The sequence below is a fragment of the Podarcis pityusensis genome (assembly GCF_964106645.2).
Source record: "Podarcis pityusensis genome assembly, chromosome: 8".
Classification (NCBI taxonomy): domain Eukaryota; kingdom Metazoa; phylum Chordata; class Lepidosauria; order Squamata; family Lacertidae; genus Podarcis; species Podarcis pityusensis.
The window spans coordinates 70,125,419-70,144,273 of NC_138033.1; the positions used below are offsets into that span (position 1 = coordinate 70,125,419).

Genomic DNA, 18,855 nt, shown 5'->3' on the forward strand with positions numbered 1-18,855 from the left:
GGCATTTTAACTGCTGGCTGTCTCTCAGCCTTAGGCCTGCTTCCTGACGTGCCTCTGCTTCATTTTAAAGCTGTCCCCAGCTAAAGACGTTTCTGGGCTTCAGGCAGAATTAAGCATTTCCTGAGCTACCCAGCACAGCCTCTGACGTTATGGGCTGCAGCTGCCAGAGTCTCCACCCCTGCCTTTCAGAGTCTGGAAACAATGTCTGCAGTTTCCCTCCTTTCCTTTCCCACCATCTGCGCAACGATTTTGGGTTTTTTCCAGTGTCTGCCACCACCTGTGGTTCGTTAGATGACAACAAGATAGGGAAACACTTGGATCCATGAAATGTACAGCTGCGAAAGAAAAGCTTTCTGATCCTTCCAAAACTGTGTCGGCTTACATGTGGTGCTTCGCAGCATGTCTATGCATAGTTTTGCATGCACAACAAGTGTGCCTCAGAGTGGCACTCCACAAGTCATGCCAGCTCCTCAACTTTGAACATGGAGACACAAAATTTTAATTTACTTCTCCTTACTCTCTCCGAAATCTGACCTCCCGGTTTCGTCTCCCCTTTCTTCTTCTTCTTCCCCTGTGCTCCCCTTTATTCTTGCACACGACTAGAAATTAAGGCAGTGGTCTGAGAACTGAGCTCAAAGGCAAAACGCTTTGCAAGAAATCTCAAGCTGATTAAAATTGTTCTTGCAAAACATGGTCTGCTAGACTGAATCAGATCAGTAGACAAGTTCTCCACTCCTCTGACAGTTATAACAAGATAAAAAGTTGCTAGGGCAGGTTTTAGGCTGACCTAATTTCAAATGCTTCTTTCAAAGGTGAACCCTAAGAATTTTATGCCAAGTCCTCCCCAGCTTTCTTATGGTTATATCTTAATAAGGTCTTGTTCAAACATAAAACTAAATCTATAGAATAACATTGCATGAATGAGCCATGGGACTGTGTGCTTTCACCTAACCCTCTCCTCCACCATGGCCATAAGATTGGAAGCTTTCATTTCTATTTTTTGACTAACCAGAGTTTACCAATATGTGGTTAATCTAAACTATGGTTTACGGAAACCAGTTTTAAAGCTCAGTTCAGAGACATTGGGCCTAGGGCCTACTTTCACATCACCAAAGGAGAGGATATGAAAAATTATATATGTAAATGAAAATGTACAAATAATGATTTAAATAGAATTGCAACACATCTGACAGTGACGAGGCCAACTGTGCGTCTGTTCAATCTGTTACCCAGGTGCTAACTGTTGATGGGCAATTTCAAGACCCCTGCAACTCTCCCCCCCCCCAAACATAAAGTAATTCTTTACATAGCACAGAGTTAAACTAGGGCGTTCACACTGCAAAGTTAGCGATTGCCACCAACTTGGGTGGCATTAAAAGAGGATTAGAAAAAAAATCATGGGGTAGGCCAGGTGGAAGGTAAGGCTATCAGAGATTGCCAGCCACAATGGTGTTGTTCTCTCTCCAGTATCAGAGCCAGTCAACCTGTGAATACAAGTTCCTGGTGATGTCAATTAGGAAGAGTACTGTTGTGCCCTTATGTAGATGACAGCTTCCAAGAGTGAATTGTTTGTCCACCAGAAAGAGGAATATTAGCCCATCAAAAAGAGCACAGTCCTGTGGAAAGTAGGACCAATAGACACTATGACTTGGATTAATATACCCTATTTTTCCGTGTATAAGACTAGGTTTCCCCCCTTGAAAATAATGTCCAAAATTTGGGGGCATCTTATACATGGATAGATCTTTCCCCATTTTCTTAAATCAGAGTCCCCCAAAATAGGGGGCATCTTATACATGGGGGAGTCTTATAGACAGAAAAATATGGTTAATCTATTTTTTCCCTTTCCAGTAAAAGGTATACAGTATCCAGAGATTTTGGGGGGACAATATTTCCTGGTACTGAGTAATTGGAACCTCAGTTTCTGCTGCCCATGGCAGACATTTTGAGCTGGTACCCACAGCACTTTCACCAATATATGAATACTGGCACCATTTTTTTTAACACCTTCTTCCCTGTACTTATAATACCTACATTAAAATAGTTATTCAGGTAAAATTGTAAACCAAACCTGTTCTCCAGCATAACCAGGTAGGAAAGGGGCCTTTCGTGCTATCATTCTAAAAGAAAAAAAATCATCTGTGGTATTGCTGCCATTGCCTCAGGAGGCTCACCTAGTCTCCCACCCTTTCAATGGTTTTACTTTCCTTATAACAGAGACTGAGCTTGTTTACCTGATAGGAAGACAATTTTCTGCTCCTGGAGGTCACCTCCTAATTGTTCTGGTTCCCTGCTAAACCTAACTGGTTCCCATTAATTTTCCTCATAGGCACACCCACGCTTGCTTGCTGAAGCTGTGACTGCCACGGAACAGGTGAGCTAACCTCGTGTACAGAGTGGAGAATCTTGAAATAAAACAGGGTTTTGGGGGGGGGGAGAAGAGTGTGACAGGACAGGCATTTGATCAATTCCAGCTTAGCTGCCCACCAAGCACAGGGGACAAAAGGTGTCTGTCCAGAGGGAAGAATCATGCCCAGCAACTAGTAACTGTAATATAAACTATATTGCACATTTATTAAGTGCCTACAGTGGTAAGGCCCTGTACACAGAACCAGACATGCTCACTAGCAGATGTTCAATGAGGTAGACATGGCTAGGAAGGACTTTCCTCTTTCAGTAATCATTTTAAGAGATTTACTATCCCCAGCCGGAATGGAAACTGCTTTTGTACTGGCAGTTGTTTTAATTGTTTTTATACCTGCAATTGTTTTATATATGTTGCAATGTGAAATTGCTTTGAGGTGCTTTATAAGAAGAGGTTCATTAATGGTGAAGACAGCATTTCAGGGAAGTAAACGAATGTAAATCTTGGCTGTTGGATCAGGCCAGCGGCCCATCTAGTCCAGCCTTCTGTCCTCACAGTGTCCAATCAGATGCCTGGGGGAAACTCGCAAGCAGGAACCAGGCACAAGAGCATCCTTCCCTCCTGTGGCTTCCAGCAACTGGAGGTAGAGGATAGCAATCATGGCTAGTAGCCATTGATAGCCTTTTGTGGCTAGCAGACAATGATATAGTTGATGGATGAACACTTTTATTATTCCTCTGTTCTACTCTGGGTTATGCCTTTTAAATGAATGCTGGGTAAGTTCTATATTTTAATATTTTGCAAGTCACTTTGGCACATCTTGCAAACGGTGCCGAACAAATATAATAAATAAGCAAACATTATCACGGTTGCTAATCATATGTCCATTATGGGAAGTCCACAAGCACAACTCTCCCCACCTGAAGTTTCCAATAAGTGGTGTCCAGAGGTTCAGACATCTCTTTTTGCTTTTTTCTAGAAAAGAAAAAAGAAAAAGAAAGCTTCCTGGAGTTAAGGGGAGAAATTTGATTCGATTCTCATTTTAGTGCAATCCTATCTATTTCGCACTTCTTTCAGAATAATCTGCAGAAATGAAACACAGCTACCTTTCAAAAGTTGCACTTCTCTGAATTTTTGCAATGCAGTTCCTCAAGCAAAAGAAAGAGAGATAGAAAGAGTACAAAATGTGCTTATTAAGGGAAAGTGTACAGTGGTACCTCTGGTTGCGAATGGGATCCATTCCAGAGGCCCGTTTGCAACATGAAAAGCCCGCAACCTGAAGCACTGTATCTGCGCAGGTGCGCGGTGCAATTTGGCGCTTGTGCCCATGCGCGAGCAGCGAAACCTGGAAGTAACCCTTTCCGGTACTTCTGTGTCGCCGTGGTACACAACCTGAAAAAACGTAACACGAAGCAAACGTAACATGAGGTATGACAGTACTTACAAATGAAAATACCAGAAATGCATTATTTTAGGGGAAATTGCTAGCAAAAATATACATATCAGGAGAAATGCCCACTAAACTACTGATGAATTTTCATGAGAAAATGAGAGAAAACGAAATCTCTACTTCTAAGGTGATGCTTAGGGTGACATATGTGTGCATCATAACTCAAAAACAAAGTATGCTTTATTTTATTTTTAAAACTCTCGCCTTTTTCTTACATGCAAACTTAATTGACTAATGAACAGGTGAACTTGTGTGATTAATTGACTAACAGGCCAACTCTCTGTATGTTGACTCAGTAGTAAGTCACACCATTGTTCAACAGGACTTACTCCAGACTAAGATTTATGCCAAGGAAGAAAATACAGCAATAAAAATACATACTGTAAATGTACTGGAAACACAGAGGACAAATTTATTATCACGGGTGCTGCCCAAATGCCCTTGCTTACCCACCCATGCTAGGCTCAACAGAAAGGACAAGTGACATAACAAACACTAGCCAATCAGTGTTGTGGGCATCCAGCTTCTGCTACAAAGAGACATTTTTATTGAGCTAAACCCTAGAGATGAGTAGGTACATCTATACATGATGCAGCAAGTGTGCTTCCACAATGGCATAAATTTATATACATTTTGATGCACCTTCACCAAGTTGTATTTACATTGCTGCTCAAATTGAAACATTGGACTTTATGGCTGGGATATGGATATGTGATGGGACGATGAGCTGCTTGTGTGTAAAATCCTAGTCCCTCAGAGTTTGGTCAAGTTTGCAAACCTCTGTCTGTAACGGAGCCCCTTAAACATGGCTCCGTCAGTCGCTGGCAGATTCCGACAGTGGTTGCTTTCGGAATCGCTTCCAACATAAAAGCTCCTTAACGGAAACACGTCTTCTGGACTCTCTGCGTGACAGTTTCCGGCGAGGAGTGGGTGTCCCTACAGGAGGTCCTGAAACCTCCCCACTGTTTTCGCTGGAAGTGTCTCTGAGCCATCCCTCCAGCTCCCTTTCCCTCAGCCCAGCTCCTCTCCCCCTACTGGTTCCCTCTTCAGCTGCTGAGTCTCTCCCAACCTGTGTGAGCCCTTTCACTTCCCTTCCTTCCGATGGCAGTTCCCTGACATCCACCTCCCCTCCAGGGCCCCCTTCATCCCCTCTCGCCCCCTCCTCTACGGGCGGTGAGGAGGCAAAACCCCGGAATGAACTTCCTTCATCTTCCGATGTCCCGAACACTTCTCTCCACCTGTTGCGGTTCCTGGTCTCGAAGTACTCCTCCTCCTCAGAGTCCATCTCCCCTTCCCCTTCCGATTCCGAGAATCCTTCCAACTCCTCCTCCTCATCGGTGGTCCCAAAGTATTCCCTCCGGAACCTCTCCACAGGCTGAGGTTTCCTTGGGAACCTTTGATGGAACGTTTCTATCAATACCTCGTCATTGATATCTTCTGCCATTACCCAAGTGTTTTCTGACTCCGGTTCTCCTTCCCACGCTACCAAATACTCCACCTGATCCCCCTTCCATCTGGCGTCGAGGATTTCTGCCACATGGCTGCTGCATTCCCTTTCTTCTATGACCGGTCCCCGAGTGGCCATCCCTTCTCGTCCCCCCTCATACGGTGACAGTAACGACCTGTGAAATACTGGGTGCAGTTTCATGTGGTTGGGTAACCGGAGCCTGAAAGCCACTGGGTTGACCTGTTGAATGACCTCAAAGGGACCCAATCTCCTGGGTCTTAATTTCTTACAACCTCCTTTGAACGGCAACCCTTGGGTTGACAGCCACACCCTATCTCCCACCCTTATGGTTTCACCTTCCCTTCGGTTCTTGTCTGCCTGCCTCTTGTATTCTTCCTTCGCCCTTTCTAAGTTGAGTTGGAGCTGACGATGGATTGCTTCCATTTCTTCTACAAAATGCTCGGCTGCCGGGACACCCCATCTCTCCCCTTCTCCCCCTGGGAAAGCCCTGGGATGACACCCATAATTAGCCAAGAAGGGGCTCATCCCTGTGGACACATTCTCGGCATTGTTGTAGGCAAATTCCGCCAGCGCCAACTTTTCTACCCAGTCATTCTCTCTGTCATTGACATAACACCTCAGGTATTGCTGGAGGACCCCGTTTGCTCTTTCCGCCTGCCCGTTGGTTTCAGGGTGCCGGGCAGTCGAAAAGTTGACCTCCACCTGCAGTAAGCTCATGAGCTTCCTCCAGAACCTGGAAGTAAATTGTTTTCCTCGGTCTGAGACCACCCTCAATGGCACCCCGTGCAACCTAAAAATGTGTTCTACAAATAACTTCGCTGTCTCTTCCGCCGTGACTGCATGCGAGCAGGCTACAAAGTGGCACATCTTTGTTAGTAGGTCTACCACCACCATGATGGCTGTTTTCCCCTTGGACTTCGGCAGATCAGTCATAAAATCTATCGACACTGCCTCCCAAGGTCGTTCTGGGGTTGGTAAGGGTTCTAATAGCCCCGCCGGTGCCCGCCTCTCCCCTTTGGCTCGCTGGCATTGCTCACACCCTCTTACATACTCCCGTACATCTTCCCTCACCTTAGGCCACCAAAATTCCCTGGTGACCAACCACATGGTTTTGTGTTGTCCAAAATGCCCCGCCGTGGGGCTGTCGTGCAACTGCTTGAGTACCCTCCCCCTTAAGTCTCCTTCAGGGATATACAGTGCCCCTTTGTAATACAAAGCTCCATTTCTTTCCTCGAAACCCCCTGGTTCCTCTCCCTCACCCCTAAGACCTCTGAGCTTATTCTGGGCGTATTCATCATTCTCTGTTTCCTCTACCAGTTCTCTTTGTCCCACCAATGCCGCCCCACACACCCAGCGGTCCTCTGGAATGACATGTCTCTCTTCGGGTGCTCCCTCCTCCTCCAAATATTCAGGTTTGCGTGAGAGAGCGTCCGCCCTAATGTTCTCTGGGCCTGGCACGTAACAAATCTCAAAGTTAAATTTGGAGAACTCCTGGGCCCATCTCACTTGCCGTTGGTTGAGCACTCGTGCCGTCCTCCAATACTCTAGGTTCTTGTGGTCAGTGCACACTTGCACCTTATGTTGTGCGCCAATTAGCAGGTGCCTCCATCTCCGGAACGCCTCATGAATGGCTAGTAGTTCTCGGTCATACACCGTGTAGTTCCTCTCGGATTTGTTCAGCTTTCGCGAAAAAAAGGCACACGGTCTCCACTCTGACTCCTCCTTCCCTGGCTGCAGAAGCACCGCCCCAATCGCTCTGTCTGATGCGTCAGTTTCCACTCTCATCGGTTTTTGTAAATCCACATGCAGGAGTTGTTGTTCCGAGGCGAAGGCCCTTTTTAGTTCCTCAAATGCTCGCTCCGCCTCCTCAGTCCAAACGAACTTCTTCTTACTGCTGAGACAGTCCGTAATGGGCGCCGTCAGGTGGGCAAAGTTTCGGATGAACTTACGATAGAAGTTCCCAAATCCTAGGAACCTCTGCACATCCTTCCTTGTTTTGGGTGTTTTCCATTCCAGCACCGCCTGGACCTTGCCGGGATCCATGGCCAATCCCTTGTCTGACAGGCGATACCCCAGGAATTCCACCTCCTTGGTATGAAACTGACACTTCTCCAGTTTCACCCACAGCTGGTTGGCTTGCAGCCTGCTCAACACTTCTCTGACGTCTCTCACATGCTGCTCCTCATTCTCAGAATACACCAACACGTCGTCTAAGAAGGCCACACAATTCTTGTAAAGCAAAGGCCCCAGGACGTGGTTCATAAACGATTGAAAGCACGCGGAGCCTCCTTGTAGGCCGAAGGGCATAACTAAATATTCAAATGCCCCCAAAGGGGTGAACATGGTGGTTTTCCATTCATCCCCCTTCCTTATTCGTATCAGGTTGTACGCCCCCCTTAGGTCCAGTTTAGTAAAAATCTTTCCCTTCCTGACCCTTGTCAAAATGTCGTCAATCCTGGGCATAGGGAAAGCCACTGGTTCTGACACTGCATTTAAGGCCCTGAAGTCACACACAAGCCTCGGCTTGTTCGTGTTTTTTTTATCCACAAAAAACACTGGGCTGCCCCCCACCGCCCTGGACTCTCTGATGAACCCTCTCTTCAGGTTCTTGTCAATGAACTCTCTTAGCTCCTGCATCTCTCTGTCTGACATGGCGTACAGCTTGCCTACAGGGAGCTGTGCCCCAGGGAGTAAATTGATTTGACAGTCAAAGGGTCTATGCGGGGGTAATTGGTCAGCTTCCCTTTCGCTGAAGACGTCGCGGAGATCTGCGTATTGTCGTGGTACCTTCACGTTCTCCGTTACTTCAGTCCCTGCTAGGGTGGCTTGGGCCCCTGCCAAACCCTTTCCCTCTTTGCAGTGTTCTAAGCAATGTGCTGAACCAAAAGAAACCACTCTCTGATGCCAGCCCACCAGCGGATCATGTAACGCTAGCCAGCTCATCCCCAATATAATGGGAGCTCCTCCCAAGGTGGCCACATTAAACGCTATCAGTTCGGTGTGCCTTGCCACCTTCATTATCATTGGGACGGTCTGCAAGCTGACTTCTCCTCCCAACAGCTCCCTGCCATCGATCGTGGTCACCTGCAGGGGGTTGCTTAAAGGGATCGTCTGTATCTGGTGTTCAGCTGCAAACTCTTTGCTCATGAAATTGCAGGAGCTGCCTGAGTCCAACAGCGCCTTTATCTTTAGAGGGTGTCCGTTTGGCAGCTCTAGCGCCACTTCTATCACTAGGGCGGGTTTAGGAGGTTCTGGCGTGGGCACTTTCACTGCTCTTTGGCCTGACTGCTGTGCCCCGACGGTGGCAGCCAGGCGTTGGCTTTTACTTGCTTCGGTATTTCTTCCTCTCTTCCCTCCACAGCTCCTACCATCCCTTGCCATTCCTTCCTCTGGGGGCAGACTCTGGCAAAGTGACCTGGCTGTTGGCAGAGATAGCATTTCCGGGCGCCTTTTCCCTCCTTCTTTCCCCCCTCACTGGGCTTTGAAACTGCGCGCGCGCGCGCTGTTCCGATTTCCATCGGCTCTGCCGGCGGGAAAGTTGGCTCTGGAATGTCTGGAATGCGGAACTCCTTCCAACGTTCCCCCTTCCCTTCCCGCCTCTCCAATGCTCTCGCCTCCTGGCGCGCTCCTATGGTCAGCGCTGATTTGGTCAGCTGGTCCATAGACTCCGCCCTGGGCGCCCGGGAAAGTTCGTCTTTCACAGCCGAAGAAAGCCCTTCTTCAAAAAGCATTTGAATGGGTTCCGCCGATAGATCCCACCCCAATTTATGGATCAACATGGTGAATTCAGTCCAGTACTCACGGACAGATCGGCTCCCCTGTTTGCAAGCCATTAACTGTCTGCGGACCACTCCCTGTTCAATATCGCTGGAAAACATCAGATCCATGGCGCGAAAGAACTTCATCGTGTCCTTTAGGACGTCACTATTCGCTGCCATCAGGGGTCTAACCCAGTCTCTCGCCCCCTTTTCAAGATGCCCAATCACGAAAGCCACTCTTGATTCCTCGTCAGGGAATTCATCAAACTGCAGATTGAGGGCATATTGCATCTCTGTCCGAAAGCCATGATAGTCTTTGGGCTCCCCCCCAAACTTCTGCACCAATCCTGGTACCTTTCTGACGAGCTGGGTGTCTTTCCCCTTTTTGTCTGCATCCTGAGCCCTCCTCTCCTCAAGCCTCGCCGTCTGCAGCGCTAGCTGGACCTCCAACACCCGGTACCTTTCTTCCAGGCTTGGACCCGCTCCAGCTCCTGCTTCTCCGGTTCCGGCTGGGTTGCTCATGATGCCTTCTCCTGCACAAGCTGCTCACGAAGACTGTCGGAATGCTGTGATGGGACGATGAGCTGCTTGTGTGTAAAATCCTAGTCCCTCAGAGTTTGGTCAAGTTTGCAAACCTCTGTCTGTAACGGAGCCCCTTAAACATGGCTCCGTCAGTCGCTGGCAGATTCCGACAGTGGTTGCTTTCGGAATCGCTTCCAACATAAAAGCTCCTTAACGGAAACACGTCTTCTGGACTCTCTGCGTGACAGTTTCCGGCGAGGAGTGGGTGTCCCTACAGGAGGTCCTGAAACCTCCCCACTGTTTTCGCTGGAAGTGTCTCTGAGCCATCCCTCCAGCTCCCTTTCCCTCAGCCCAGCTCCTCTCCCCCTACTGGTTCCCTCTTCAGCTGCTGAGTCTCTCCCAACCTGTGTGAGCCCTTTCACTTCCCTTCCTTCCGATGGCAGTTCCCTGACAGGATATATACATAGATAATAGATTTAAATCAATTAACACTGCAAACTTATACATGCACATGATTTCTGTTTAGAAATTTGGAATCGTGGATTTCAAATGTGGAGAATTTGCTTAATTTCAAAATACAGGCAAAATGGTATGTTCAGATCAACACCATTCTCCATTGTAAACCACGACTCTGCTCCCTATGCTACCTTACACTTGCAAGGTATTTTTCTAGTATCTGTTGATAAATCTTGGGATAGCAGCCAGATTAGAACAGGAAGCTTGACACAACTGATCTTGGTGGGAGGTGCTGCTGGTTATCTTTCATCCTCCTGCTCTCCAGATGTTGCTGAAAATGCCCAGAAGTGAAACATTTGTAATTAAATATGAATCTTTCTCCTCCCCGCCCCCTGCCTTTCCTTCCAGCTGGCTGTCTAGCATCAAGTAGCAGGATTAAGAGTCTATGTAATAATCACAACCGAAACTGCTGTAAAGCTTTGATGGCCCAGAATCACCCAAAAATCTATGCCAGGCTGGAGAGGAGCAACATTTTAAGATAATCTCCAACACAGACTAAAAAGCAGTGGGCTGCTGCAATCAAGGCAATTTTGCTTGTTGTTGCAAAATTAATGCTGCCTCTGCTTTAACCTTCCTACAGTTGCGCACACACCCACACACACACACCCACACACACACACCCGGCCTTCTTCTGTGTTGGAACGCTTGCTTTTAACTGGATTATATAACAGTGACACAGTTCCACAGCACAGTGGCTGTTTCCAAGCTTTGCTTGGTCTGCCAGCTGCAACCCTATCTGGACAAGAGATAGGCTAGGCTAAAATATCTATGCTATGGCAAACTCCAAGTTAGACTACTGTAAATCACTGTAGGCGGGGCTTCCTTTGAAGACTGTTTGGAAACTGTATTTAGTGCAGAATGCTAGTACTAAATTACTAACTGGGACTGGGCATTATGGTCACATTATAGCTATGCTGTTCTATCTCTGACTTCCAATCAATTTCTGCACTGAATTTTAAAGTGCTGCTTTTGACCATTAAATACTCCCCCCCCCAACTTAGAGATGGACAAATTGCAACATTTTGTTGCAGTCCCCACCTTAATAAATAATGGAGGTCATATCCATCAATGGCCAGATTCAACCTTTGTGTTCAGGGGTGGGATGCCTTTCTGAGCAAACAGGAACAGATGGCTGTTTCCCATTGGAGTACTGGTGGGAGTGTTGGATGTGGACAGAGGAGACCTGAGTTCAAATCCATCCACAATCATGAAACTCATGGCGTGACCTTGGGCCAACCATGGTCTCTCGGATTAACCTACCTCACAGGGTTGCTGTTCTGTGGATAAAATGGGGAGGAGGAAGAGCATGTTGTACATTATCCTGAGCTCCTTAGAAGGGCACAATAAAAAGCAACAAATAAACTGACTGCTATATCCTGCTGGTGGATTTCTCAGGGACATGTGGATGTCTACTGCTTGGGACTGAGGAACACTGGACTAGACAGGCCTTTGGTCTGACCCTCTTGCTATCTTATCAGGAAACCGAATTATTTTAATTGCAACCCTCTTTCTGATGCGGTTTGATTCCTCCAGAGGGAAATGCCTCAGCAAGCCAAGCGCAGCCTGCAGCATGCCTCTTTAGAGCTATTCTATTTAAGCCACAGATGCTAAATGAATTCAGCAGACAGACAGAGTAATGGAATGCCAGTGTTCCAGTCTGCTGCCTTGAAGCGAAAGGGTTCCTTTTTTTATATTAATTTCTCGTCTCATTTTCCAAAGCTGCCCCTGGGCTCCGTACTTTAGATGCAGGATTCTTGTCAGACTCGCTAACCTAATTTGGAAATAATTAAATTTTAAAATATTAAAGGGATTAAATGTATTTCTCCTTTCAACCGACCAACTCCTCCCTCTCCCTTCTGCTGTCCCTCTAAAGATTGGTGCATTTTGCTTTTAGGATTTAAAAAGGAGGCAGGCAGGAGTTTTGCAGGGGAGGCAGCTCGGAATGTGCTGCCGATGTATCTGATTTGTTACTGCCATTTCCTTGCTGGGTGCCGACAGAGAGCTGGAGAAACAGGAGTTAATTTTATATAATTTCAATAAGAAGCTCCTGGAAAGTTTGTGGAAAGGATGGTGAAACCCATATCCTACCCAGGTTCACAGTTCTTGTATTAATTTGCAAGGCCCTTAACAGCTTAGATTGAGGTCTTTTGAACTTCCGTTGCCTACTGAAATTAAAAACAATAATAATAATAATAATCCAGCAAGCATTTTGAACTGAATTCTGATTTTATAGTGTAACCTCATTTCTATTTCCATAGCTTGGTAGCAGAGCGCGTGTTCTGCACCCAAAAGGTCCCAGGACCAATACTTGGCATCTCCAGCTAAAGAGACTACAGTAGAGAGCACCCTTGCCTCAGACATACTGGAGAGCCTCTACCAATCATAATAAACAGTTCTGGATGGAATGGACCACTGATTTGACAGGGTGCATGTGGTATGGAGAGGAGACATTGCTGAGTGGTACAGCCCATGTGGAAACTGGCAGAAAGGTCCCAAGTTCAATCCCTGACAGCGGTGAGCACAGAGAACACTGTAATGTGAGCAGGAACTAAAGTGATTTAAAAAATTGCTATACAATGGGGAATCAAGTCCTGGGTGACACCAACTGTCAAAGGTTGCGTACACAACACACATTTAAAGCACGTTCTTTCCACCCTGCCAAAGAATCCTGGGAATCATAGTTTACCTTTCACAGAGTGGTAATTCCAAGCTCCCTTAACAAACTACACTTCTCAGGGGAACAGGCTGCCCTGCCCTAAATGCACCTCTGAAAGCAGGAGTACACAGAGCTGCTCCAATACCACCATGAGCACAAATCTTCATGAACGCACAATAAAAAAGGATGTCTGTATGGGCCCCACAATGAATATGAAAGGCTATGGGTGGTTCAAAGCAGCCCTAACCACTTGCAGACCAAAGTTATAAAATGAGAGGCAGAACTGGTGTAGGGGAAGGGGAAGTGACTTCAGTCACAAAGCCTCAGAAGCAACTCTGGCTGTTGGGATGGAAAGTCTTTGACATCTGTCTTCCAGAGCCACATGCTACCCTCACAAACCTTGCTATCTCCAAATGCTATCTCCTTGGGAGCTTACTTAAAACCCACTATGGGAGATCAAGCAGGGATTTTCCTAATATCCCATGACTTGCACCTTCACGTGACTCACAGTTAAAATTGCAAGCAGGAACGACAAGCGTTCAGAAATGGTGTTTGCTGCTTGCTATCACCTCAGAAACACTTTCCTGGACTAGATGGACCATTGGCTTGACCCAGCAGGCTCTTATTTGTTTTAGCACAGGGCTAGAGAACCTCGGGCCCATCACCAAATAGCTCCCGTCAGGCTGGCCCTCAACCCCACACCTTCTCTCCAAGTCATACTCCTCATTGACTCTGGTTTGCACCCTCCTTGAGTATTTTTGCCTGGCTGGAGTGAATCCTTGAACTCTGATAATGACTCTTGCTTGCCTGGATGGAGGATACAGATGGGGAGTGTGAATGTGTGTAGAAATTAGCCTACTGAAGAAAGATAACATTTGCTTTCCTTGTTTTGCTCTCTTTTTGCCTCTGGTCATGGCCACCACTGGCATGTGGCCCACAGAAGGTGGCACAGAAGGGCATGTGGCCCTTGGGCTGAAAAGCCCCCCCCCAGCTCTAACCACCACACTTGCCACACTTTAGTCCTCAAGCCATCTGATGCCTCGTGGTCTTGTAAAAATCCAAACTGTCTGTTCCAGCAATAAAAAATTATGGCACCCAGAACACATAAGTGTGGGTGGGCATAAGAGTTTAAGAAAAAGATGATGTAGCAGATTTTTTAAAAAGCTTATTAATTAGGGAATCAAAATCACTAGTCACCATTATACATAAAAGAAATTTAAGCATTTGGGAAAACCCAGTAGGGTTGATTTTGAGTCCTAATGTTGTACTTCTGCAAACACAGGCGTTATGTGTTATCCTGAATGCTTTTATGCCCATTGGGGCAGAAGGAATTTAAAGTCCCAGATGCACATATTCTTGGACATGTTAGAATAGTGGAACCATGGAGAACTGTGAATGACATCAAATATCATCTAGCCAAACCCCCTATCAATGTACTTATTAGTATTAACTTTTCCATTGTGGGTGATTTTAACGTGCTCCTTTTTATTCTGTAGCCAGTAGTGATAACTTTTGTTATAGGGTGGCCTATACATATATGTAGGGATGTGTTTGCATGTGGGGGTGTTCATTCAGTTCACATTTAAAGGTGAACCAACGTAATTCACAGTTTCCAAAACAATATGTGACCTGAAACACAGCTATCCTTCAAAATTTGCACTTTTCACAATTTTGGAGCGCAATTCTACAGCCAAGAAATGCATACAAAACTGCACAAACTGGGTATAGTGTTCATAAAACCGCACATATTTCTGAAAAAAATGTGCAAAAATGTTTATATATGGCAAAATCTCACACACAAAAGATGCATATTTTAGGAGAAGTTCACACTAAAATGCTGATGAACGTGGACTATTTTAAAATAAACAAATCACAAAATGTGGAAATGTGGAGAACTGAATTTAAGATTGTAGAAATGAGAACCACCCATCCCTATAGATAGGAAATGAATTTGCATGCTAGCACTTGCTAATCTCTCATTTGCCCTCTTGGCCCTGGGCTTGGGGGACGGCAGAATTGCTGCTTGGCTTGCAAGTGCTCAGCGCCACTGCACACAATCCACGCAGCCATTGCCAGGACCACCTTCCACCTGAAAGATTGCTGAATGTCTAAGGAAAGGGAGGGGTAATTGAACAATGGGGACATCCATTGACTTATTTAGATGCAGAGACAAAATATAGGGTCCTATATTTGGTTCTCCCTTCCTCCAATATTTTAGGAAGTGAGAGGGAGGGTCTGTGTAGGATATCTGTGTATTTAATTAGTATCACGAAGCGGACACAGATAAACACTCTGCTTCCAGGCATAAAGCAGGACCAGGAAGAGTTTCCATGCATATTTGATCCCAAGCCATCTGGCTCGGATTCTGAGCCTTCCTAGGTCCGTGCAGATGACAAAATGCAAGTGTCACCAGAACAGGTGGTGGGATAAAATCGGAAGGAGAGATATTTGGAGTGCAAAGGAAACCCCTAGCTAAAAAAAAAAATAGCTTGCTTGCTCAACTTATCTCTCAAGTTAGCCAGTGTCATGGACTCACAGACATGCACCAACATTCCTGCATTGTCGCACGACTCGCACCAATTCAACAGCCTGCTCTTCAACTAATGGTAGTGGGAAAGGAGGTACACTGGTGTGATGGAGACAGATTTTTGCTACGGCCTTGAGCAGACTAGGTCTTTTCATGGATCACCTACAACTATCACCCCATTCCTTCCCAGGCAAAAACTCCTTTTGGAATACAGATTCCTCTCTACTGAGCCTCTCAGTCCTAAGCTTCCTTTGAGAATCAAGTGAACATCCATTATTCCTTTCTCTCAGTGCTCGGAATGAACTAATTAAGATTTTAACTAATCCACTGGATTAATTCAAAAATATCTGGGTTATACCTGAATGTACCTCCTGTAATTCCAGGTGAAATGAATGTGAACTAAGTTCCTTCTGCAGCAAGAATTTGGGCAATTTTTCATTCAGTTTGATTTTAATTTTAGTTAAAGCAAGCAAGAATTATCATCACAGTGGAAGGATACATTCTGTCTGGTAAAAGCACTTGAGGCAGGGCTGGTGAGGGAGGGGGATGTTTGGAGAGGAGGTGCTTTTATTGGGACAGGCTTCTAGGGCCATATCTGGCCCCTGGGTTAGAGACTCCCCACACCTGCCTTACTGGGACTCAGCCTGTGATAACCCAAGCACATTCAACAAGTGTTGGATCAAATTATTAAACTCAACTTTTCTTGACACTTTGGGGAGAGCAGTATGTGTGTAAAAACTCCACCTAAAGATAGATAAATAGATATAGATAGATAGATAGATAGATAGATAGATAGATAGATATAGACAGATGGAGTATGTGTGTGTCATAGCACTTTTAGGTGGGAGTGTACTTACATTTCAACAGAGCAATTGAGGTTTTTTCTTTAAAAAGTAAAGAAAAGAAGCTAAGTGGTAGCTTGGCTTTGCTCAGCAGCGCAGCTGCTGCTCCCTTCGGAAGAAATGTGGCCTGAATGTCCCTAGCAATGACACTACACAATGAAATGGTTCAGATGCCATTTTTATTTCCCACAATGCTCCTGAGCAACAGCACACTGCAGGCATTATGGGAAATAAAAATGGCAGCTGGACTCACATGCTTAGTGTTGCTCTGAGTTGTGTTTCCCACCAATGGAGGAGGAGGCACAGAGAAATGCTTGGCCTGCCCCCCCCCCCCAACTTGGAACTGGTTTGGGCTCCTTCCTGTTACACATAAGAAGAAGAAGACGAGTTTGGACTTGATACCCTGCCTTTCACTCCCCTTAGGAGTCTCAAAGCGGCTAACATTCTCCTTTCCCTTCCTCCCCCACAACAAACACTCTGTGAGGTGAGTGAGGCTGAGAGACTTCAGAGAAGTGTGACTAGCCCAAAGTCACCCAGCAGCTGCATGTGGAGGAGTGGGGAATCAAACCCAGTTCTCCAGATTACAAGTCTTAACCACTACACCACACTGGCTCTTCACATGCAGTGTGTGGGGGTTGTTGGTTTTTCCCAGGACTGGATGTATGGGTGCCATTTGCAGCATCAGCCATGAACCCTTTATATCACACCTTTTCTCCACAGAGCTCAATGTGGTGTCAAAGGAAGCTGCCTTACACTGAATAGGACCATTGGTCCATCTAGTTCAGTACTATATGCACTGACTGGCATCAGTTCTCCATAGCAAAGCAGACTACTGAGCCATGGCCCTTCAGTGGAGACTGGGCCACTGGAGCAAATGGGGCACTGCCTCACAAAGCTCAGTGTGCTCCTAGCCAATCCCCACCCACCTACATATTTACTTGCAACCTGTACTGGGGTGGTGGAACTGGCTGTCAGTTTTCTTCTTCTTAGTCCCAGTGTTGTCTCTGTAGAGCACAGTAGACAGGAGGATGGAGACAAAATTAGAAGTAGTTGGTTGTGCCTGTCATTGGTTCTGTCTGATATAAACAGACATCTGCATATTAATATCAGAACAACACTGTTAGGTAGGATAAAATGAGAGCTGGTGACTGGACTTTATGGCTGAGTGGAGATTAGAACCCTGGATTCCAACTCTCTGACCGCCACACTGTGCTAATGTTCTTCTGCCCTGAGGAGGAAACAGACCCTCAGAGGAACAGGCAAACAAAATTGCAAAGGAAGTGGGAGGGAAACAATCAGCCACTAATGCCTATTTCAATGCACAGAGCCTTGACCTTTGAAAGCGACAGGGACTGTGGGAAGATGAACTTGTCCCCTGGCCTTGGAGCTCTCTCGGCTCCATGTTCCCAACTGGGCCGCAGCCAAGGAGAAGCCCAGCCGGCGAAAGGCTCTGGCACAGTCTCTCTTCGGCAGTCAGTTGCAAACCACTTTGCACTCTGCTGCCTCTTTGGAACATACACTCCCTTCCTTCCTGGCTGCCTGGAATATCCCCTGGGGGTGCAGGGAAAGCGGAGGCGGGGCAAAAGGGGCTTTGGGATTCATCTGCTGGTACTCAAGGCATTGGCCCACCTCCTGCACTGTGCATTTAGAAGCAAAAGCAAGTGGCTTCTTGGGGTCCGTGGTGGGAAAGAAACAGTTAAGCAGCAAAACTTCCTAACTCTGGAAATAAATTGGCAAAGCAAACATTTCTTGTTTTGTTTTGCTGCAGATGTACTGTACTTGCAGGAGTACCACAGTTTATCATGGGGACAGCTGCCTTCTCTTTTTCCTTGGCAAAGAACAGAGTTGTCGGTTTGTGTGTGTGCATTTTAAATGGCAAAAACCATACATTTCATTGCAGAGAATAAAGGCAGAATGGCGTGGCTTTGCATTTTACATGTGGCATTTGCTATTCAGAGAGAATGTGTTTTGTTATGGCTGCTTGCATGAGCCCTCTCTCTGCACAGGAGCAAAGGGAGCAAGGCTGTGAGTGTTCTTATCTCTCAGGTTTTGGGGTTACATGCCCCATCTCGAAAATGGGTACACGTTGAGATGTACTGCGTTTCTATTTAAATTTATGTTAATTTAAATTTCTAAGTGTGCATGTTAAGTGTGCATTCAGAATTAATTCTAGATGTGCCTTATAAATGTGCATGGGAAAGGACCATAGGTTAGGGGTACAGCACCTCAGTGGCTCAAGGTTCCAGGTTCAGCCCTCAGCACCTGCATATAAAGCTGGGAATTGTCCCCTGTCTGAAACCCTGGACAGCTTCTGTCAGTCAGTGCTGATAATAAATACTGAGTTACATGGAGCAATGATCTGACTCAATAAGGGCAGCAGCTTCCTATGTACATATAGAAGTGTGTGTATGTGTGATATCTATTTGCACTAGTCCATTGTCACACTGGTGACAGCCTGTACATGCTCCGGGGTAAGGGGAGAATCTGAAACAGGCAGGTGGAGGGGCAGGTGAGTGGGGTGGTAGGTGAGCAAACTAGGGTTTGTGGTGGCCGGGGGTTGGGATTTGAAATGAGCAAGCAAGAGGAGCAGCAGGCAAGTACCAGATTTTTCGCTCTATAGGACGCGACCATAGGACGCACCTTGTTTTAGAGGGGGAAAAGTGTGTCCTATAGAGCGAAAAATACGGTAAGTTGGACTAAGATAGCCCTTGTCTTAGCTATTGTGCTGAGCTAAGAGGAGCAGGAGAGGAG

At 46.3% G+C, this 18,855-nt stretch overlaps 1 protein-coding gene across 1 annotated transcript in view; it reads right to left on the bottom strand.

The window, feature by feature from the left end:
* The window catches only part of LOC308482783 (uncharacterized protein), a 232,402-nt gene that overhangs the window by 35,652 nt on the left and 177,895 nt on the right, over positions 1–18,855 (bottom strand). The window contains exon 9 of the mRNA XM_081016291.1: positions 3,583–3,757. Within this exon, the coding sequence (XP_080872417.1) occupies positions 3,583–3,757 (175 nt within the window). The remainder of the gene's footprint in view (positions 1–3,582; positions 3,758–18,855) is intronic.